Source organism: Microtus oregoni, unplaced genomic scaffold (genome assembly GCF_018167655.1).
Source record: "Microtus oregoni isolate MIOR12 unplaced genomic scaffold, Mior012 000006F_ref0000085, whole genome shotgun sequence".
Classification (NCBI taxonomy): Eukaryota; Metazoa; Chordata; class Mammalia; order Rodentia; family Cricetidae; genus Microtus; species Microtus oregoni.
In genome coordinates, this window is record NW_024543065.1 from 60,734,704 (window position 1) to 60,756,912 (window position 22,209).

The 22,209-nt window shown below is 47.7% G+C and overlaps 1 protein-coding gene across 1 annotated transcript; it reads left to right on the plus strand.

Moving 5' to 3' along the window:
• Positions 1–315: 315 nt before the first annotated feature.
• On the plus strand, positions 316–22,137 carry Slc7a9 (solute carrier family 7 member 9). Its single transcript, XM_041654308.1, has 13 exons — positions 316–375; positions 1,078–1,189; positions 3,791–3,938; positions 4,235–4,477; positions 4,879–5,004; positions 5,294–5,393; positions 6,570–6,614; positions 7,166–7,289; positions 9,580–9,683; positions 17,440–17,536; positions 18,406–18,555; positions 19,924–20,098; positions 22,006–22,137. The coding sequence occupies exons 2-13, from the start codon at positions 1,100–1,102 to the stop codon at positions 22,068–22,070; spliced, it is 1,467 nt and encodes a 488-aa protein (XP_041510242.1). The 5' UTR covers positions 316–375; positions 1,078–1,099; the 3' UTR covers positions 22,071–22,137.
• Positions 22,138–22,209: the final 72 nt, after the last annotated feature.

Genomic DNA, 22,209 nt, shown 5'->3' on the forward strand with positions numbered 1-22,209 from the left:
GCTGGTTCCAAAGTTTGTCCGTCATGATTTCCCAGAATGATCCCCGTTCCTGTGGACAGTGCTCCTCATAGGACGTCGCTGATCTGGAGAAATCCATTCGTTTACAAAAATGATCTAGGCACAGATAATCAAAATCGAAGCATTCCTGGGAGAAGCTGGGCTTGTCTAGCCCTTTTCTGGGTGTACAGTGGTACCTGTCTATGCTTTGTTGCTTGGAAGGAAAAAAGGGGGGCAGAGGTGGGTGTTTAATAATTACCTTTGTTGACCTCTGTACCTTCTGGCTTCCTCCACGCCTGGGCACAAGACATGGCCTTCCTGGGGTTCAGCCTTGCAGTTGCAGGCTGGGCGGCGGTCAGCTGAGTGAGCATCGTCAAGGTAGGACCCTCATGGTGGGAAGGCCCACTTCTGTCCGGCCTGGGCCCTAGGTGGAAACGGGATGTAGAGAGATTTAGAGAGGGTACCACTATCACCTTGCTGTAACCTTGAACCTGTTTACTCCAGCAAACCCTCCCGGCCTTAGTACATTTCAATGTATTTCCATTTTAGGTTTATTTTATTTACTATTCTTTCTTTCTTCCTTTCTTTCTTTCTTTCTTTTTTTTTTTGACAGTCTTTCTATGTATCCCAGGCTGACTTGACTCGCTGGGTAGCCCAGGCTGGCCTTGAACTTACATCCCCAGTGCTGGGAGTACAGGTGTGTGCTGTTACGTATGTAAGGTGCAACAATCTCTTTAGTTTTGAAAAATAGTGACCCGGGGTCATAGATGTAAAGCGTGTTTTAAATGTTCTGGGGGTGGGGAGGAGGACACAAAATAACATTGGAAGGGACCCGGGAAGCTCTGTGGCCTGGACGGCATTCCTGTTGGATTTTTCTCCTGGAGCAGAGTGTCCTCAGGGGACCAAGGCCTGAGCTCTCCTCGGAGGGAACAGCTCCGTACTTTTGGAGCTAACAGCTCCTTAACTGGAGCTGGCTGCAGCCACCTCCATGCACAAGCTTGAGAGAGATCTTGAGGAAGCCCCTTTGTGAATTGTTTATATCTGATGACTGGAGCTTAGGCCGATGCTCTCTCTCTCTAGGCGCTGGAACTAGCAGTGGGGAATGATGGAGGAGACAAACTTGAGGAGACGGAGAGAGGACGAGAAATCCATCCAGAGCAATGAACCCAAGACTACAAGTCTCCAGAAAGAGGTGGGAAGCGGCGGGGCTGGGGTTGACCAACCTGTACTGGGCAGTATTGGCTCCAGGGGCTCTAGGACACGATTGCTTGTTTACTGAACCAAGGTCCTTCGCTATGTAGCTATGGCTGGCCTGGAACTAAAGATCCTTAGCCTCTTCCTTCTAAGTATCCGGATGACAGGCTGTGATGGTTTTCTTTCTCAGTCTGTGTGTCAGATCATCTTGGAGCTGTAAGCTACAGTTATGAGTCACCATGTACCCACATGGTGAATAGAACTTTGGTCCTCTGCAAAAGCAGTACCCATCGATCTTAACTGCAGACCCAACCCTCTAGCACCCTGGCTGACTTTTATAAAATACATTAGAAAGGAACACTTATCTGGACTTGCCTCTTGCACACTCACCAGTGAATTTAGCAAACCCCTTTGAAATTCGTGTATGTGTTTCTGTGTCAACAACACATCTATCTTGAGGGCCCTGGAAGCCTGTAAATCCATGGTGTTTTTTTAATGGGTTAGAGAGGTCACCGATGACTGGCTAGGCTAGGACTCTAGCCTCTTCACAACAGCTGGTCCTCTTCTGTCCCCCGCTGTGGTGCTGGGGATGCTGAACCGCCAGCATCTGTGCTACCATGGCATCAAAGAGCCCAAGCTAGCAGCAAGGAGCTAAGGGATGGGACCAGCTGCATGTCCTGAGGGGCTGCCTGGCTGGGCTGAAGGAAGGGGGTTCCAGGGTAGGAGTGGAGGTAGATTTCAGCTGGACGGGCCACTCTCTAGGCTCACAGATGAGGAACCAGGGCCCCAGAGATAGACGGCTCCACTGGCGACATGGGAGGGCTGAGGTCTGGGTGGGACCACTGGGACCCACTGCCTGACGGGTGGAGGAACTGGAGAGGTATGCCTGGAAGCTTTGTGGCCTGATGGGGAATAATCCCTTCCAACCATGGGTCAGTATGGAGTCTTTGTCCCCAGCAGTCAGGCCTTGGGCAGTGACACTCTCCTCTCCTTCAGACTCCTGATTCCAGCAGTTTCTTCTTGGGACCTTGGGACCCTGGTGCTGCCTGGTACAGGCTACTGGTCCTGAATTTGGACATTTCTTCTGCAGGAGGAAGGTTCTGGAGGCTTTCAGATGACATGATACAAACTCGCACCCTAGAGGGGGTGGGGGGTCAAGGAAGGAAAGGAAGCCCAGGCAGCCCTGCCCAGCCTAAAGTTGGGGGGAAGCTGGTCTTGTTCCCCACATTTTCCATAAGGTGTTTTCAGAGCCCTGGGCAGAGGTATTAAGTACAGACCTGAGTCAGCTTTTTGCTTTTATTTTTTTTTAATCTTACTGAATTCTTAGTTGGTATTAAATTTAGACAAAATGAAACGTGCAGTTTTTTTTCTTTCCTTTTTCTTTCTTTTGTAGGAAAGCTTCAATCTCACAGCATAGCCAAGGATGCCCGTGAGCTCCTGATTCTCCTGCCCTAGGGGTCTGGTTGTCTTCCTCACCTGTTTTGTTTTTCCTTAGAAAGCTCAGGCAGCTGCAGCACTCACCGCAGGAACTCTGTCTCTGTCACAGTGGGCTCCCTGCTGTTGAGCTGGAGCTCCTGGCCAGCGCCCTGAGTCCTTGATTCTTGTCTAAATGGTGCGAAACTCTCTCTCTCTCCTCTCTCTCTCTCTCTCTCTCTCTCTCTCTCTTTCTCTCTCTCTCATAGGTGGAGAATTTTTTTGGGGGGGAGGGGTCAGGACTGTCAGCTCCCAAATAACCACAAAACCACACAGAGACGTATTATTATAAATGCTCAGCTGATAGCTTATGCTTGTTACTAACTAGCTCTTACAACATAAATTAACCTATATTTCCAATAGCTATGGAGCCAGTCCTGGAACTCACTCTGTAGACCAGACTGGCTTCAAACTCACAAAGATCTGCCTGCCTCTACCTCCCGAGTGCTGGGATTAAAGGCCTGCACCACCACCGCCTGGTTTACCTTCCTTTTTTTTTTTTTTTAACATGGCAAGTTCATCTTGCATCTCTCTGCTTCTGTTCATGACTCCTGATCCCCCACTTCTTCCCCACACGCTTTTTGTCTGCAAGTCCCGCCCATCCTCTACCTGTCAGTCATCTTTTATTAACCAATGAGAGTAATACATATTTACAGCCTGCAAAGATTGCTTCACGGTACTCTCTTTTCTAAAGAGAGTTTCAACATGCAGCCTATGCTGTCCTCAGCTTCCCAGGGATCCATCCCCGGTATCCCTTTTCATGCCCATGAAGAACTAACTCTTTTCTGCTGCTCTGACCAACAGAGGCATTTTCTACAAGCTGTTTCTGAAAGCCTGTTGACTAAATTAGTGGTTTACACGGAAGGAAGCCTTGCCTTTGGCCTCTGGGCCTCAGTTCCCCCATCAATGAAATGGGTGTGATAGGGTATAGTCAAAACATGTGGCGGTTCTGAGGTCTCTGTGTCAGGAAAGGTGCCTGATGTTCCCATGGAAGCGGCACAGAGTGGACACGCCTGGGACATGAGTCAGTTTGGCTTGTTCTGGCCACCCTGGAGCTTGGGGGGCTGTCACCTCTGGCTACTCGAACTCCTTGCCGATAGAATTAGCTCCACCCTTGCACACGCAGGTGGGCCTCATCAGTGGCATCTGCATCATTGTGGGCACCATCATCGGCTCCGGCATCTTCATCTCCCCCAAGTCTGTGCTGGCCAACACAGAATCTGTGGGGCCCTGTCTCATCATATGGGCAGCCTGTGGAATCCTGGCTACTCTGGGTAAGGGAGGCAACTTCCTAGTGACCCCTCCCCTTCCAGTGTGGAGACAAGCCACGCAAGCGCAGGGTCTCATTCTGTAGCCCCGGGCGGGTCTCCAGCTTTCTGTCTTCCTAAGTGTTGGGATACCACCATTCCCAGCTGGGTGTCTCCCAATGGGTGTGTGGTAAGTAAGGGCGAATCTGGCTGCGGTTAAAGGTCCAGGGGCCAGAACGGGGCGATTCAGAACGGGAGCCCTCAAAGGAGGAAGGCTGTGGATAGGCTGAAGCTTCACGAGGGACCCTTCTTCTGTGTTCCAGGTGCCCTGTGCTTTGCAGAGCTCGGCACCATGATCACCAAGTCTGGGGGTGAGTACCCCTACCTGATGGAGGCCTTTGGCCCCATCCCCGCCTACCTTTTCTCCTGGACCAGCCTGATCGTCATGAAGCCGTCCTCCTTCGCCATCATTTGCCTCAGCTTCTCGGAGTACGTGTGTGCAGCGTTTTACTCAGGCTGCAGCCCTCCAAATGTGGTCGTGAAACTCCTGGCAGCCGCTGCCATTAGTGAGTACCCAGCCCCAGGCCCCAGAAGGCAGGGAAGGTGCATGGCTGGCGATCCGGGACTCTGACCTTGGCTCCCCCTTCCCCAGAGAGAGGCACAGTAGGGTCTGGTGATGCGGGCCCGGGTTGGCTTTCCCGGTAGGTGTTGAGCAAACCGCAGGCCTGTGGCAGTGGCAAGAGGGGCTTTCCTTGTCCAGGGCCTGGCTGCTTCCCCTTCAGTCTGAGACTGGGCAGGATTTCAAGGGTCAGCTCTGTGAGCCCTTTAAAGGTGCTGAGGCAAGCTTGTTCAGTTCTGTTCCCGGCATTAAGAATGTGAGGTGGACGGGGTGGAGGACTAGAAGAGAGATTTCAGGACCTTGGGAAAACCACGGCTACAGAATGTTACCCCACTTGGGCCTCCTCAGTGCTCATCACTACAGTGAATGCGCTGAGCGTGCGGCTTGGGAGCTACGTTCAGAACTTCTTCACGGCAGCCAAGCTGGTAATCGTCGCCATCATCATCATCAGCGGACTGGTCTTCCTGGCCCAAGGTGAGCTGCAGCAGGATTGGATGGCAGGCCCCAGCTGGCATGGGACTTTGTTTATTTTTGATACAGGAACTCACTATATAGCCCAGGCTTGTCTCTTACTGGAGATGATCCAGTTAGATCGTCAGTGTGCTGAGTGCTGGGATGACAGACAGACATGTTGTCTGTAGTTTCGGTTCCTTGAATGGGCTGGGGTCACGAGTCATACATACCCTTCTTTCTGGCAGAGAAGGGGCTAAAGCCAGCGTCTGGCCAGCTGACTTTCACTCTTTGCTATCTGGCTTAATTTCAGGAAGCACGAAGAACTTTCAGAATTCTTTTGAGGGTGCACAGACCTCTGTGGGCGCCATCAGCCTGGCATTTTACAACGGACTCTGGGCCTATGATGGGTGGTAAGCTCTTTTGTCTATGAGTGGGGTCTTTAGGGCGCCTTCATTTGAGCTCCTACAGAAAACAAAGATGGCGCCCTTACCATCACCTTCATGGTTCCTTTATGTGAAGTGCCCAGACCCTTATCTTCCCATGTCCCTCCTACTCTGTGGATGAGTCATGAGGTTCAGACCCTTGCCCCTTTTCTAGCCTGGAACTGTGAAGGGATAGTTGGGGAGACCTTGTTTAGGATCTGCCCCAAGAGAACCCGTCTGAGGCGAAGAGAGGCACTGCAAACATCAGATGATGCCTGCATTCCTCTAGGCTGCAACATGGCCAGGTTGACGCTGCCCCCCATCCCCACCCTGTGCCACCAGTATAGGCTTCATCCTTATTTCAAACTCTTTCCATCTTTTCAAAGTATCCTGAATATTTTTGAAAGTTCACATGATTTTCACAGAGGGCAAAGACCTAGCCCCTAACAGACACCTAGCACTTGACAGTTCTGAGGTCTCTCACCACCAGGACCTATGGGGTAGGAGTCCCCCTGAGTTGGTCTAGGAAAGCCCTCTGTGGCCTCTTTATTCAATACTTAGCACTCCTTGTGTTATTTTTATTTTGTTCTATTTTTAATGTTGGGGAATGGGACCCAGGGCTTTGCATATGCTAGGGAAGCATTCTGATTTTTTTAAAGGTTTTTTTTAAGATTTATTTTTTTAAAGATTTATTTATTTATTATGTATACAATATTCTGCCTCCATGTATGCCCACACACCAGAGGAGGGGCGCCAGATCTCATTACAGATGGTTGTGAGCCACCATGCGGTTGCTGGGAATTGAACTCAGGACCTCTGGAAGAGCAGCCAGTGCCCTTAACCACTGAGCCATCTCTCCAGCCCCCTTAAGGTTTTTTTTGAGACAGGTTTTCTCTGTGTAGCTTTGGAGCCTGGCCTGGAACTCGCTCTGTAGACCAGGCTGGCCTTGAACCCACAGAGATCCACCTGCCTCTGCCTCCTGAGTGCTGGGATTAAAGGCATGTGCCACCATTTCCTGGTACCTGGAAAACATTCCATCTCTGAGCCATCCCCCCGCCTCTCACTGGGGCATTCTAGGTAGACACCCTTATGCTGAATTATGCCTTTAGTGCCTACGGTAGAAATCTTAAAATGAGTCAACCCTTCCTTCTTTTCTTTGTCCAGGAATCAACTCAACTATATCACTGAGGAGCTTAGAAACCCTTACAGGTAAGAGCGTGGCACAGGGCAGGGGTTCGTTCTCCGACCGAGTGTTTCTCCCCTGTGGGGCACCGAGTGGAGCTGCGGTGTCCTTCCACTGCTCTGCTATTTCCTGTTCCTCTTCCACTCAGTGGATTCCCACCCCCACCCCATGGGCATGGAACCCAGGGCCTTGAGCACGCTGGGCAAGTGCCCTCCACTGGGCCATGCACCTGGCCCTGGGTGAACCAAGGTCCCCTGTGTGCTCGTCATCCCCATTGGTTTGTCTTTGCTGGGTAGTGGCACGGTTGGTAACTGGAAGGAAGAACATTGACTTCCTTTATGTCTGCCTAACTTTGCTCAAAACCACTCAGTTCTCCAGCCCTGGGGAAATGACTCTTGTCTTTGCTGGGGCCACCTTATCACAGATCCCCTTCCTGGTGGCCCCAAGAAGGGCATCTGGAACCCCAATGTAGCACAGAGCAGAAGCAGGGCTGACGGCAGGAAGGAAATGTCCATCTCAGCACTTTCACAGGATGCTCTGGGGTGACTCTGGGCTCTTGTGTCTTTGTCCCTCTCAGAAACCTGCCCATGGCCATTGTCATTGGCATTCCTCTGGTGACAGTGTGTTACATACTCATGAATATTTCCTACTTCACGGTGATGACTCCAACAGAGCTCCTGCAGTCCCAGGCCGTGGCTGTGGTAAGTCGCTAAGGCTGTGACCTTTAGAAGGAGGGAGACTCGGAGAGCAGGAAGGCTGGGGGCCCAAAGTAGTAAGACAGCATGCAGTGGGCTGTGGCTCCTGGGTCCTCAGCCTCCCTCCCAGGTATATGTAGCAATGGCTGAGGGCCCTGGGCCAGAGTCCATAGAGGAAGGAGGACAGCACAAGTGAGGGGAAGGAGGTGATTTTAGTGATGGGATTGAAGCAGAGTAAGGATGTCAGGGCACCAAGGATGGTAGAAAAGTCCATGAATCCTGAGGCTGGTGGTTAAAGCAAGGTCATGCCCAATAAGGGGGATCAAGGAAGTAAGAAGTAAAACAAAGTAGATCCAGGAAGTGAGGAAACTAAGGTGAGGTAGATCCAGGAAGTGAGGTAATTAAGGTGAGGTAGATCCAGGAAGTGAGGTAATTAAGGTGAGGTAGATCCAGGAAGTGAGGAAACTAAGGTGAGGTAGACCCAGGAAGTGAGGAAACTAAGGTGAGGTAGACCCAGGAAGTGAGGAAACTAAGGTGAGGTAGATCCAGGAAGTGAGGTAATTAAGGTGAGGTAGATCCAGGAAGTGAGGAAACTAAGGTGAGGTAGATCCAGGAAGTGAGGAAACTAAGGTGAGGTAGATCCAGGAAGTGAGGAAACTAAGGTGAGGTAGATCCAGGAAGTGAGGTAATTAAGGTGAGGTAGATCCAGGAAGTGAGGTAATTAAGGTGAGGTAGATCCAGGAAGTGAGGAAACTAAGGTGAGGTAGATCCAGGAAGTGAGGAAACTAAGGTGAGGTAGATCCAGGAAGTGAGGAAACTAAGGTGAGGTAGATCCAGGAAGTGAGGTAAGTAAGGTGAGGTAGATCCAGGAAGTGAGGAAACTAAGGTGAGGTAGATCCAGGAAGTGAGGAAACTAAGGTGAGGTAGATCCAGGAAGTGAGGAAACTAAGGTGAGGTAGATCCAGGAAGTGAGGAAACTAAGGTGAGGTAGATCCAGGAAGTGAGGAAACTAAGGTGAGGTAGACCCAGGAAGTGAGGTAATTAAGGTGAGGTAGATCCAGGAAGTTAGGTAATTAAGGTGAGGTAGATCCAGGAAGTGAGGTAATTAAGGTGAGGTAGATCCAGGAAGTGAGGAAACTAAGGTGAGGTAGATCCAGGAAGTGAGGTAATTAAGGTGAGGTAGGTCCAGGAAGTGAGGTAATTAAGGTGAGGTAGATCCAGGAAGTGAGGTAATTAAGGTGAGGTAGATCCAGGAAGTGAGGTAATTAAGGTGAGGTTGATCCAGGAAGTGAGGAAACTAAGGTGAGGTAGATCCAGGAAGTGAGGAAACTAAGGTGAGGTAGATCCAGGAAGTGAGGAAACTAAGGTGAGGTAGATCCAGGAAGTGAGGAAACTAAGGTGAGGTAGACCCAGGAAGTGAGGTAATTAAGGTGAGGTAGATCCAGGAAGTGAGGAAACTAAGGTGAGGTAGATCCAGGAAGTGAGGTAATTAAGGTGAGGTAGATCCAGGAAGTGAGGAAACTAAGGTGAGGTAGATCCAGGAAGTGAGGTAATTAAGGTGAGGTAGATCCAGGAAGTGAGGTAATTAAGGTGAGGTAGATCCAGGAAGTGAGGTAAGTAAGGTGAGGTAGATCCAGGAAGTGAGGTAATTAAGGTGAGGTAGATCCAGGAAGTGAGGAAACTAAGGTGAGGTAGATCCAGGAAGTGAGGAAACTAAGGTGAGGTAGATCCAGGAAGTGAGGTAATTAAGGTGAGGTAGATCCAGGAAGTGAGGTAATTAAGATGAGGTAGATCCAGGAAGTGAGGAAACTAAGGTGAGGTAGATCCAGGAAGTGAGGAAACTAAGGTGAGGTAGACCCAGGAAGTGAGGAAACTAAGGTGAGGTAGATCCAGGAAGTGAGGTAATTAAGGTGAGGTAGATCCAGGAAGTGAGGTAATTAAGGTGAGGTAGACCCAGGAAGTGAGGTAATTAAGGTGAGGTAGATCCAGGAAGTGAGGTAATTAAAGTGAGGTAGGGCCAAGAAGTAAGATAAATGAGAAGTTATGTTCAGGAGGTGAGGTAAGATGAGGTGGAGCTTGAAAATGAGGTGACCGAGATGAGGTAGGGCCAGGAAGTGACTGAGGATGATGGCAGGGTGGACCAGAGTCCTGTCACCAAGAGACTGGGCAGCTCTGAAGGCTTCTCCCTCGTCTCCAGCAGAGGGCCCCAAAGGCTGTGCACAGTGGCACCGCGACATGAGGTGGGGACGTGGGTGCCCAGGGGGAGCTCTCAGGATTGCACTCTGCTTTGCTCCAGACCTTCGGTGACCGCGTTCTCTATCCCGCATCCTGGGTGGTCCCCCTTTTCGTGGCCTTTTCAACCATTGGTGCTGCTAATGGAACCTGCTTTACAGCAGGCAGGTAGGAAACCCATCTTGTCACTCTCTCGGGGTGGGCGGGTGAGGGACTCCCTGCATCCGGAGGGCTCTGCCAGGTGAAGCCCCACTGGAGCCGAGCCCAGGGCTTGCTGGGTATACGTGTACAAACTCCGAACAACAGACAAGGGATGCGGCTTGAACCTCAAAGTAAAGTAGCCTGGCTTGTACAGTCCGGTGGGCCTGGGCTCCAAACTGGGGAATGCTGCCCCGTTAGGGCCAGGCAGAGGGAAGGGTCACCAGATGAACAGGCTTAACTTCCGTGTGGGACTTTCTGTGTAGCATGTTCTCCCCCGATGGTCTTTCCTGAACATTCTGTCATGCACATGCACAAACTTGATTGAGAATTGACAGGCTTTCCTGTGAATGGGCAACTGTTGACGCTGTAGGCTGCGTCAGTCTCTGTTACAGCTCAACTCTCTGAAGCTGTGGGCAGCTGTGGGTCAGCCCCATGGACAGGTGTCATCAGCCACTCTGGTTCCCACGGTGCGGACAGTTAACAGCTGTGCGGTTTCTCTTTGCGGGACACATGCTTTAACAAAGCCTCTGTGTAGCCGTATGCGTAATGGGGAGAGGGCGCGAGTTGATTTATCTCAGCTAACTCTAAAAGACTTTAGTTATTATCTTATTGTAAGGGCAAAACTCACGGAACAGGAATGAAAAGTCCAACCTCAAGGTGTGTAACGCAGGAACAAGAGAAAGCGAGCTGGGCAGGCCCATGGCTTTCTCTGGGTACCCAAAGGGCCACACCCTATCCTGGTCCAGTCTCTTAAAGGTCATTGGCTGACGGAGATTCTCCATCACCTTCCCCTTTTGTCTAAATAAGAGCATTTCAGCCGGGCGGTGGTGGCGCACGCCTTTAATCCCAGCACTCGGGAGGCAGAGGCAGGCGGATCTCTGTGAGTTCGAGACCAGCCTGGTCTACAGAGTGAGTTCCAGGACAGGCTCCAAAGCCACAGAGAAACCCTGTCTCGAAAAATCCCCCCCCCCAAAAAAAGAGCATTTCATAAACATTTAATACACTTGGATGGGCCAAGTACGAGTTGTTTCTATGAACACTGCTGAGGGGAACATTCCGGAACACATGAATAGATTTCCAAGTGCTGTTGACAAATATCACATGTTAAAAATAAATACACAAAATAATTCTGCTAAAGCCACAGCGAAGTGTGTCTAGGGCCTGCCCCCCCCCCCACTTTTCCCAAAGCATTCTGGGCTCAGGCCATGGATCAATGGTGCGCTGCTTACTGAGCATGCTCCAGGTCCTGTGCTCCATCCCTAGCAAGGAAAGAAGGCAAGAGAGAGAGGAAGGGGAGGGAGACAGAGAGGAAAGAAAAGCACGCTTTGCTGTAAATGTGAATTTTGCTTTCTAATTAGCGAATAACAGCATGTGTTTCTGAGCCACCGTGTGATGTTTCCATACCTGTATGTATTGTAGAATGAGCACATTAACCTATCCATCACTCCCATGCTTAGCGTGTCCTTCTGGTGAGAATATTTCACATAAATTCTTAGCATTTTGAAATACTCATCAATTATACAGCAGTAGCCATATATATAGACATATCTTTGCAGTTGGAGTTAAGAGTCCTTTGGGTTTCTTCTACCCATGAGCGTTAAGCTGGGCTAGATGAACGATCTGGATTTGGTTTTCTGAGGAGCCTCACGCTGATTTTTTAGTCTACAATCCCACTGACAGTGACTAAGGGTCCTCTTTCCACACATCTTTGCCAGCACTTGAAATTAGTTTTCTAGATAGTAATCATTTTGACTAGAGTGAACGGAATCTCAAAATAATTTCCAGAGGCTAAAGATGTAGAAGACTTTTTCCATATTAAAACTTGAAATTGTTTACCATACTTATTTGTGTACATGCATGTGTGTCTGTGAGTGTGCAAGTGCTATAATGCACACGTAGAGATCAGTGTATGCCAGGAGCCACCCGGCAGTACACAGGTCCCGGAGAGGGGATAAGGAGTCAGCAAGAGAAAGATGAGCCAGGCATGATGGTTGGGAGAATCTTGCAGCCAGACTGTTTATTTATATAGAATTCAGTAAGCAGGGATAGATTCATGTTGTTACAAAACATAGATCCTATCGTTTTTGGTTTTAGACATTTGCTTCACTTCCTCTTGCATATCTTTTGGTTATCATTGATAAACTGACAGAATAGAGTTATCTTTTTCTTTCTTTCTTTTTTTTTTTTGAGACAGGGTTTCTCTGTGTAGCTCTGGCTGTCCTAGAACTTGCTCTGTAGACCAGGCTGGCATTGAATTCACTACATAGACAAGGCTGGTATCAAACTCAGACATCCACCTGCCTCCATCCCTGAGTGCTGGGATTAAAGGTGTGTATCACCACCACCCAGACAGAGTTATCTTTTAAATAATTTTCCCTAAAGTTTAATAATCATTTCTAAAGTTACCTTTTATAATCATTTTTACTCACTAACCCCACAGCCCAATCTTTAAGTATCTCGAGGCATATGACAGGAGTTTTTGTGGCCTCAAGGATGCTAGACCAAAAGAAAATCTCCAAGCCAGCTGGACAGATTGCCATGTCCCAAGCCGTGAATGGTTAACTTTTTGTTTGTTTGGGTTTTTTTGTTTTTGTTTTTTTGAGGCATGATTTTTCTGTGCAATAGCCCTGGCTGTCCTGGAACCCACTTTATAGACCAGGTTGGCCTTGAACTCATTGAGATCCCCTGCCTCTGCCTCCCAAGTGCTGCGATTAAAGGCATGAACTATTACCACCTGGCCAGTATTATTAATTCTTTGGTCAGAGTGGCCAAGAAAAATTCTCAGGCCAGAGATGCTACAGTTATTATTCAAATTCTGGCATAATATAATATATATTCTATATCTTTATAGAATTTGTTTATATGTCTAATCCTGGCCTTCTTTTCTTCTTTGCTCATAAGATATCACAGTGCCTCTGCATGAGCTTTTTTAAGAAGGGAGGTCCTGACATCTCATTCTCTTATCATCTTTCTGCAGCATCTTTTGCTCATCAATATAAGTCTCTGTGTAGGGCAGAGGTAACTCCAGCTAATCTAACTGTGTTGCAGTAGATGCCATGTAGTCGCCTGAGTGTATAGTGGGAAGTTCATGCGCCTGTGTATATTCTATGGTTTTTCCTTGCTGTTGATTTATGGGCTTCCTTAATCAGTGACCTTCTAATTTTAGTTTGAAGTCTATTTTGTTATATATTAGAACAGCAACACCTGCTTATTGCCCATACCATTTGTTTAAATACCATTTCCATCCTCTCACCCTCCGGTGTCTTTGGAGAGATGCATTTCTCAGAGGCAACAGCTGGATAAGGCCCACTTTTGTTTAATTATTTGAGTCAGGGTCTCTCCACATTGCCTGCTGTCCTGAACTCACAGCACCTGCCTCTGCCTGAGTTAACGGCATGCACCAGCATGCCCACCATGATCCCCTTCTGAGTCAATCTACTAGCCTGTGTATTTTAAATCAGGGAATTAAGACCGTATATATTCTGTTATTGAAATGTGTGCATTGGTACCTGTCATTTTCTGGTTTTGGAGTGTTTGAGGTTTTCCTAGTTTTATTATTGTAGCATAGATTATTCTTTCCCATAGTCTCATAGATGCTGCCATTTTCCACTTCCTTCTGAAAGATTCCTTCAAGTATCTTTTTTCCCCTCTTCTTTTCTTTCTTTCTTTCTTTCTTTCTTTCTTTCTTTCTTTCTTTTTTTTCCAAGACAAAGTTTCGCTGTGTAACAACTGACCTGGAACTAGCTCCAGGCTGGCCTCGAACTTGTAGAAATCCACCTGCCTCTGCCACCACTCCCCCCCCCACCCCGTGCTAGAATTAAAGGTGTGCCACCACCGCCCAGCTCCTTCAAGTATCTTTAGTAGAGTTGGTTTAGTGGTAATGAATTCCTTTAGTCTGTTTTTATTATAGAAAGTTTTTCTTCTCCAATGATAACATATACATTTGCTGGGTATAGTCATGTAGGTTGATAATCCTCTCATTTCAAGACCTCTTGGCTTTATAAAAATTACATGTATGGGTCTTGAGTGTGGGTGCACACATCTCACGCACATGGGGGGTGGTCAGAGGACAATGTTTGGAAGTTAGTTCTGTCCACCATATGGTTTCCGTGGCCCAACTCTGGTTGACAGGCTTGGAAGCAGGGTCCTTTGCCCACTCAGCAATCTTTAGTCCCTCCTGCTGCTGAGAGGAACCTGCTGTGGTTTTGATAGGTCTCCTGCTATAGAGGAGCTGGTGCCTCTCTTTTGCCTCTTTCGATACACATGGGGAGACTGACATCTTGTGAACATTAAGTCTTCCAACTCATGGGCACAGACTGCGACCCCCTCGGGTTTCTGAGTTTTCAGTATACAGTTTTGAGCGTCTTTTCTCATATTTATTCCAAAGCACTGCTTATTTCTTCATGCTAGTTATGTAAATTTTAAATATCATTCCCAATAGTCTCTCGGCAGTTTAATTAAGTACAAATATTCTGAGAGTCTTACTTTTTAGCCCATGCTGGCCTGACACTATGTAGATCAGGATAGCCTCTCTCAGAAATACATCTGCATCTGCCCTCCTGCCCAGTGCTGATTAAAGGTGTACACCACCACACCTAGTTCACAGATAAAAATCTGACATCTATATCGTTATAAGTTCCCTCAGACTTTGCTCTTGTAATTTTACAACATGTGGTAAACATACAGTCATGCAGGCGTCATCTATAACCTAGTTCTAACATATATACAACGTCCCTAGGCGGTTCCTTCTACTTGATCTGTTATTCCTTCCACTTGCCCGCTTGGGTAGACGGCTCCTGCTTCCACAGCTGTGCTTGTTCTGTATCCTTCATCTAAATGATGTTTGCAGCCGATTCTTTCAGACAGCATGTGACTTAGTTCATCCAAACTGCAGTGTATCAGCGCATTTCCTTCCCTGAGGATAGCACTCCCCTGTATGGTAAACAATGCTGCTTATCACCAGTGAACTTTGTGTTATTTTTACTTTGGGCCTTAAGCTTAATATTGTTATGGAACTCATCTGTTTTTTCATGTATGTATTTCTTTTATGTGAAGCATATTTTCATCTTGGATAAATTCCTAAGAATAAAATTGCTAGCTTACACAATAACTTGAATTTTTATCTATTTTATTTTTTTTGGTTTTCTTTTTTTTTATTGATTTTTATTGAGCTCTACATTTTTCTCTACTCCCCTCCCTGCCTCTCCCTTCACTTTCAACCCCCTCCCAAGGTCCGTATGCTCCCAATTTACTCAGAAGATTGTGTCTTTTTCTACTTCCCATGCAGATTAGATCATGTATCTCTCTCTTAGGATCCTCATTGTTGTCTAGGTTCTCTTGGATTGTGATTTGTAGGTTCTTTAAAAAAAAACATATAAATAAGTCAATATAATTCAGGTTCTAAATTACTCAATATGGCACATAATATTGAGCAGTTTCCTGGGACATATGAATGTGAAGAGACCAGAGATCTAGAATACACAGAAGGCATTATTCTATTGTAGGGTGAGACTTGATAAAATCTTTTTTTTAAAATTTATTTATTGACAATGAGGACTACTGAGAACTCAAGAACAATGGCAATGGGTTTTTGATCCTACTGCACGTACTGGCTTTGGGGGAGCCAAGGCAGTTTTGATGCTCACCTTACTAGACCTGGATGGAGGTGGGTGGTCCTTGGACTTCCCACAGGTGAGGGAACCCTGATTGCTCTTCGAGCTGATGAGGGAGAGGAACTTGATCTGGGGAGGGGGAGGAAAATGGGAGGTGGTGGCGGGGAGGAGGCAGGAATTTTTTTGGTTTTCTGAGACAGGGTTTCTCTGCGAAGTCCTGGCTGCCTGGGAACTTGCTCTGTAGATCAGGCTGGCCTTGAACTCACAGAGATCTGCCTGCCTCTGCCTCCTGAGTGCTGGGATTAAAGTTAAAGGCGCATGCCACTATCACCCAGCAAGACCTTGGTTTTCAGCTGGAAGGATTTTTCTCTCTAAGCTAAAGTTGCTGAGGTTGTTCTACAATCTAAATAAACTTTTATATTTTTATTTTTTGTTGACATAAAACCTACAAGTGTATCTAGATTGTAGAACCCCAAGTATCAGCTGACATAAATTTTAAGTCCTTATCCAGTGTATATTTGGGAGAGAAAAGTGGGTCCCACATTTGTGATGCTAAAGCAGCAGGACTTGTCGGGATGTGGCTCAGCGGCAGAACTGTGCTCAGCCTGTGCCCAGGCCTGATTTCATCCCCGAACAATAATGAAAAGGGGTCAGTCTATTAAAAATAAGACCTGTCTGATTTCCTTAGTTACTTACAAAATTATAAAAATTATGTTGTAGACATTTCTCTTAAGAAAAGACTTAATGGAGCATGTGCCCTTACACAGGCAGTGCCTCTCCCTAAATCATGGCTGTCTCTCCCTAAATCATGACTGTCTTTCAGAGAGGCTGCCAAGGTGTTCTGGGAGATGTCTTTGGTCTATGTAATTTTACCACACTGTAGCTAGAAACTGTAGTCTTTATTGATAAGTATTTTGAAAAATCCTTGGTTTGTCGTTTCTCTGCCAATGGAATCAACCAAATCCAGTCAAATTAATAAGACCAGGTTTTAATAAACATAATAAAGCAACTCCCAGGTGACTTTGGGAAAGGCAGGAGAGAAATTACATGGCAGGTTTAGGGATCGGGTCTTAAATACCACCTGTAGGATGGCATCTTGAGCAGCTCCAAGGGAGGAGCTGACCCTTGGCAGGCTTTCTCTGAGGCGGGGTCTGCAATGGGAGGAGTGGGGCCTGGTTCTCAGCTGAACATCTGGGCTGAGTCTGGCCTGGGGTAAATAGGCTAGAGCAGAGCTTCCAACTAAATGTTACCGACATAAATACTTGAGAAATTGTTTAGATTTTATAGTCAATTTTCAGTTTGTGTGCCTGTGTGTTAGTATGTGCATGTATGTGTGCCTGTGTGTTAGTATGTGCATGTATGTGTGCCTGTGTGTTAGTATGTGCACGTGAGTAGGATAGCATGGAAGCCAGAGGCATCAGGTCCCCTGAAGCTGGAGTGACAGGCATTTGTGACCCACCCAGCATACATACTGGCAATTCAAGTTGGGTCCTATGCAAGAGGAGTATGCACCCTTTCCTGAGCCATCTTTATAGCCCCCATTTTATTTTTCTGTGAGAGCATATGGGGTGCCAAAGGTGTCAGATTCCCTTGAACTAGAGTCACAGACAATTAGGAGTCACCTGCCATGGGACTGGAAACTGAGCTCGGGTACTCTGCAAGTGCTCTCGAGTTCTTGAGCATGGCAACGTTCCTACATGGTTCAGAGCTTTCATCTATCTCCACATCACATTTTAAACAGTGTTTGCTGGACGAGGAGGAATTTGGGAAACGGGTCTGTCACTCGTGTCTGTTCAGGCACCCTAGTGAGCCTTTCGAACATGGGAGCCCCAGGGACAAGGGTGTGTTTGCTTCCTTGCCCTGACTGGGTTCCACACCCAGGACTAGTTTATGCTTTTCTTCTTCTTGCATAACTTTGGGAGTCGAGCAAGTATCTACTCATAAACCATGCCCCCCTGCCCCACCCTAATGACTTCCACAGAGCCGGGATGAGCTCCTCACAGTGCGGTAGCCACCACACTTGGCCCTGCAGCCCCTTCTGGAGGACTCGCTAGCACGTACTCACCAGCGACCTCAGAGGTGCATCCTCAGTGCTCCCATTGTTCTTTCAGACTCATCTACGTGGCAGGCCGAGAGGGCCACATGCTCAAAGTGCTCTCGTATGTCAGCGTCAAGCGCCTCACACCCGCCCCTGCCCTCATATTTTATGTAAGTATGAGCGCTGCCTGACACAGCTGGAGCCGCAGCAGCCGTGGCTAGAAAGCAGGCCATCTCTCTCTGCAGTAGATGAAGTAGACACGCGCTCTGGAGCCCAGGCCTTTCTGAGTGAGCCAGGCTCCCTCATTCCCCAAGACAACCCAGAATCTTCCAAGCTTATGCACTCTGCTTCTTACACGTATGGACATACAATATGAAGGCCTATAGCTTCAGGGTGGGGAATAAGGCATGTCCTTGCAGCTAATGGACTCTGACTTCAGCCTGTTAACTTGGCTGTGGTTTCTTAGGGACAGGTAGACCTGGCTTAGGGCCAAAGGACTACAATGATGTCCATTTCCCCACTCTGAAGATGAGCAAACAGTCCCAGAAACTGGCATCCCAGGCCATAAATGCAGTCCCAACTGGACCTGAGTTTCACCAGCTGACTACCTGTAGCAAAAACTCTCCCCAAGTTAAGTCAGCCTTATAAAGCTGGTGCACAAAATGTGTGTAGAGTTTGTTTCTTCTTAACATCATGACTTTAGGTCAGACATCGTGGTCCATATCTACAATCCCAGCACTCAGGAGGCTGAGGTGGGAAGATCATAAGCTCCAGGCTAGCTTGGGCTATAAAGACTGTGTGTACATGTGCATGCACAGACATGCATGTGAGAGTGTACATATGCAAGGGCATGACTTTATAGACTCAAGTTGTCCAAGCTCTTCTTGGAGAGCCTTGAGAACAACTCAGTCAGGCTGAGCCGGCCTGGTGGGAGGCAGAGGCAGGCCCACATAGTGGAAGCTGTTGCTTCCGTCTTCTGTGAGGACAAGGACAATGTCTGTACACCAAGGACCTAGAATGTCACTCTTCTTCCTACTAGGGCATCATAGCTATCATTTACATCATCCCCGGTGACATCAACTCCCTAGTCAATTATTTCAGTTTTGCTGCATGGCTGTTTTATGGGATGACAATTCTAGGACTCGTGGTGATGAGATTCACAAGGAAAGACCTAGAAAGGCCCATCAAGGTAAGTCTGTGTTTGAATGTCACAGCAGCTTTGGTTTCTGGGGGGAAAACGGGAGGCAGTCATTTCTGATGCCATCCTGCCTGCTCTGCTCTTGAGCCTCCTCCTGCTCATTTCAAAGGACAGCTTGTGGTCCACACAGCTACTGGTGAACTCACGCATCAGGCTGCAGGAGGATCTGCGCCCCGCCTCTACCTGGTTCTGACATGCTTACACAATGACGGGGACTTTGGAACCGGCCTTCCTGTACCCTCAGCACTCAGTAACAGAGGAGGAAAGATTGCTATGAGCTTAGGCCAGCAAGGGATACATCTTTCTATATGAGACCTTGTCTTGGGGTAAAGGGAGGCATAGACAGGGGAGAGGGAGAAGTATCAGGTGTCTTAGTTAAGATTTCTATTGCTGTGAAGAAACACTGTGACCATGGCAACTGTTATAAAAGAAAACATTCAATTGAGTTGGTGGCTTACAGTTTCAGAGGTTTAGTTCATTATCACCACGGCGGGGAGCTATGTGTGGCAGGTGCTGGAGCTCACAGTCCTACAATTGGTCCAAAGGCAAAAGGATGTTTTCTGTCTCACTGGGTGTGGCTTGAGCATATCTGAGACCTTAAAAACCACCTCCACAGCACACACTTCCGAATAGTGTCACTCCCTTGGGGGAGCCATTTTCTTTCAAACAACTCAAAACAGCACTTAAGACAAAGATGAAAAAAAGACAATGCATTGCTAAAAGCCAGAAATGACAACCGAGTTAATAGCTAGGAAACCTACTCACCGATTTCCCAGCAACGGTGCTCACAAAGCTGCAGGAGAAACAGAATCAACCACACTAACAGGTGACATGAAAACTCGTCCTTCAGTCTGCATCAGGTCCAGATCCATTCTAAGAAAATAAACTGAGGTCTGGTCTGGAGACTACAGAGAGGTGGCGAGCAGCCTGGGTTCAGAGCTTAGACTCACATCAGGCTCTGAACATCTAAGAGGCATGTGAATGGCCAGGTGTGTTTTCCTTCCTTCACCTCCAATCACCTGTTTGCAGGAAATGAGAGTTAACCTGTGGAGGAAAATATCCCCCAAAGCTAGAGCCAGATACTGCATGCTGTCAGTCATCCAGTTTCTCTAAGACTAGAGAGGCAAGGGGAGGGAGGAAATATGGAAGTTGAAAGCAGGAAGCCTTCATCTGCTAGAGGTGCACACTTACTTTGTAGCTCAGATGAAGCATCTGCTTTTTTAGATTCTAGCAGAGCAAGCCAGCGTTGGAAGGGGTGAAAAGATGGGCAAAGGCGCTAGCTCAGTCCACACATGTGCGTCTCTCAGTTTCAAAGGGAATGAGGGCAGTGTGGCTCATGTGCTGATGCTCTGCTTGCAGGTGCCCATCGTCATCCCTATCTTGGTGATTCTCGTCTCCATTTTTTTGGTGTTGGCCCCGATCATCAGTCAGCCAGCCTGGGAGTATCTCTACTGTGTGCTGTTCATACTGAGTGGACTCATATTCTACTTCCTGTTTGTTCATTACAAGTTCGGATGGGCCCAGAGAATCTCCAGTAAGTGTGGACAGAAGGTCTGGAAACCAAGTGCCTCTGACTTTTACTTCCAGCACATCACTCCTTCAGGACAGGACTGTACTCCCCAGTGTCACCCTCTGGTGTCTCTCGGTCCCTCTATACTACGAGGAGGAGGGGAAAGTACCATTTATTCTGTACTGCAAAGTACACACTAGCTGCTAACAATTTACCATTAGGACCGCCCTGAGGGTGTAGCTCAGAAGCATCTACAGCATCTCATCAGATGGGCTCTCTCAGGAAGATCAGCTTCTGTTGTTTTGAGGCAGGACCCCAGTGTAGCCCTGGCCACTGCTTTCTTTTGAGAGACCCGTGGCAGACATCTAAGAGGCTCAGTAACAGCCCAAAGACATCCCAAAGTTATAGCTAGAAACAGGTATGGGACAAGGGCCTGAGTCCCCCTACACCGAGGCCACAGGTCTCTGTTTTCTGCTGTCCTGATTCTCAGCTGTTTGGGTAAGTGTTTTGTTTTTTGCAGACATGTACCCCTGCCTGTCCTGGAACCCATTTTTTTTTTTGATTTTTCGAGACAGGGTTTCTCCGTAGCTTTTGGTTCCTGTCCTTGTAGACCAGGCTGGCCTCGAACTCCCAGAGATCCGCCTGCCTCTGCCTCCCGAGTGCTGGGATTAAAGGCGTGCACCACCACCGCCCGGCCTGGAACCCATTTTGTAGACCAGGCTGACCACGAACTCAGAGAGTCACCTGCCTCTGCTTCCGAGTGACAGGATTAAAGGAGTGTACCACCACACCAGCTGGACAAGTGCTTTAAAAAGCTAGTTGCAAGCCAGGCAGTGGTGGAGCGCAGCTTTAATCCCAGCACTCGAGAGGTAATCTCTGTGAGTTCCAGGACAGACTTGAAAGCTACAGAGAAACCCTGTCTCAAAAAACCAAAAAGAAAAACGAAAAAGAAAGAAAAATGCTATTTGGCTAGTTGCATTAGTGCCCTCATTTCTAAATGGAAAGTTAGTGCCAAGCAGCACGAACAGCCTGAATTGTACCTGGTTTTGGGTTGGCTGGCACCCTAACTCTAGGTTCCTGCCTCAACCTCACTAGTGCTGGGGTTTCAGGTGTCAAGAACTCAGCTGTGTCTTACTTGTAAAGTCTCATTATATCACATCCAGTGCTTTTCTGCCATAAAGCAGATTATGTCACAAGAAACTCCACTTACCAAAGTCAGCTGGGAAAGCTGGCACCTCACTAACCTCACGGCGATACAAGAATTAAGGAGGAAAATTAATTTCTTATTGACCAAAGTAAACTATGGTGATCTCCTTCCTGACTCACTAGCCTCAAACCTCTTCAAAGAGAGTAAAGGCTGCAGAAAGGTGCGGACCGCCAGAGTGAAGTTGCAGTTGGCCATCCGGACAGGATAACTGGCAACCTGGAGAGCCAAGCTGCTCCTCTAGGAACTGTTAGGGCTCTACGGCAAACACCTATAACCACAGCTCTCAGGAGGCTGAACCAGGGAGACCATGTGTTTGAGGCCAGGCTGGGCTACACAGCAAGACCCTGACTCAAAAAACAAAGCACAAAAACCACTGAAGTGGCTTAAGCTGGTGAAAGTCAAGCAAATAAATAAATAAATAAATAAAATTGTATTTTAAACAAAACGTAGTCCCGGTTACCTCAGATTCACTAGAGCTGCAAACACATAACAGTCTTGTTCTCCCTGCATTGTGAATTGTTGGGGAGAAAATAAAATTGCGAGTTCCTACTTCTTGGTAGGGAAATAACCAACCTGAAAGCTGACGCAGTGAGTAGGGCGGTTTCGACCCCAGTTGTCCCTCGAGCAGGCTCTCAGGAGACAGACAGCACATCACCAGAGTCAGAAAAGGGAAGCCTGTGACCACACTGTTCTAACTACATTTTTGCCTTGGCTTCTGTTCCAGGGCCGGTCACCAAGCACCTGCAGTTGCTGATGGAAGTTGTCCCACCAGAGAAGGACCCGGAGTAAACCGTCCATCACACATAGCCCAAGCTACAATCAATTTATTTTTGTAAGCAACTATTTGTGGTTATTTCTTCCTGGTGTTTTTCTTAATGAAAACATGTATTCAGCTATTTGTTTAATGTTATTATTCTTAGCTATCCTT

Bases quoted from the DNA above. Each gene is read 5' to 3' on its own strand.
- Slc7a9 (XM_041654308.1), top strand. From the start codon at position 1,100: ATGATGGAGGAGACAAACTTGAGGAGACGGAGAGAGGACGAGAAATCC. The intron at 1,190-3,790 runs GTGGGAAGCGGC...TTGCACACGCAG, and splicing joins CTACAAGTCTCCAGAAAGAG to GTGGGCCTCATCAGTGGCAT. The intron at 9,684-17,439 runs GTAGGAAACCCA...TTGTTCTTTCAG, and splicing joins ACCTGCTTTACAGCAGGCAG to ACTCATCTACGTGGCAGGCC.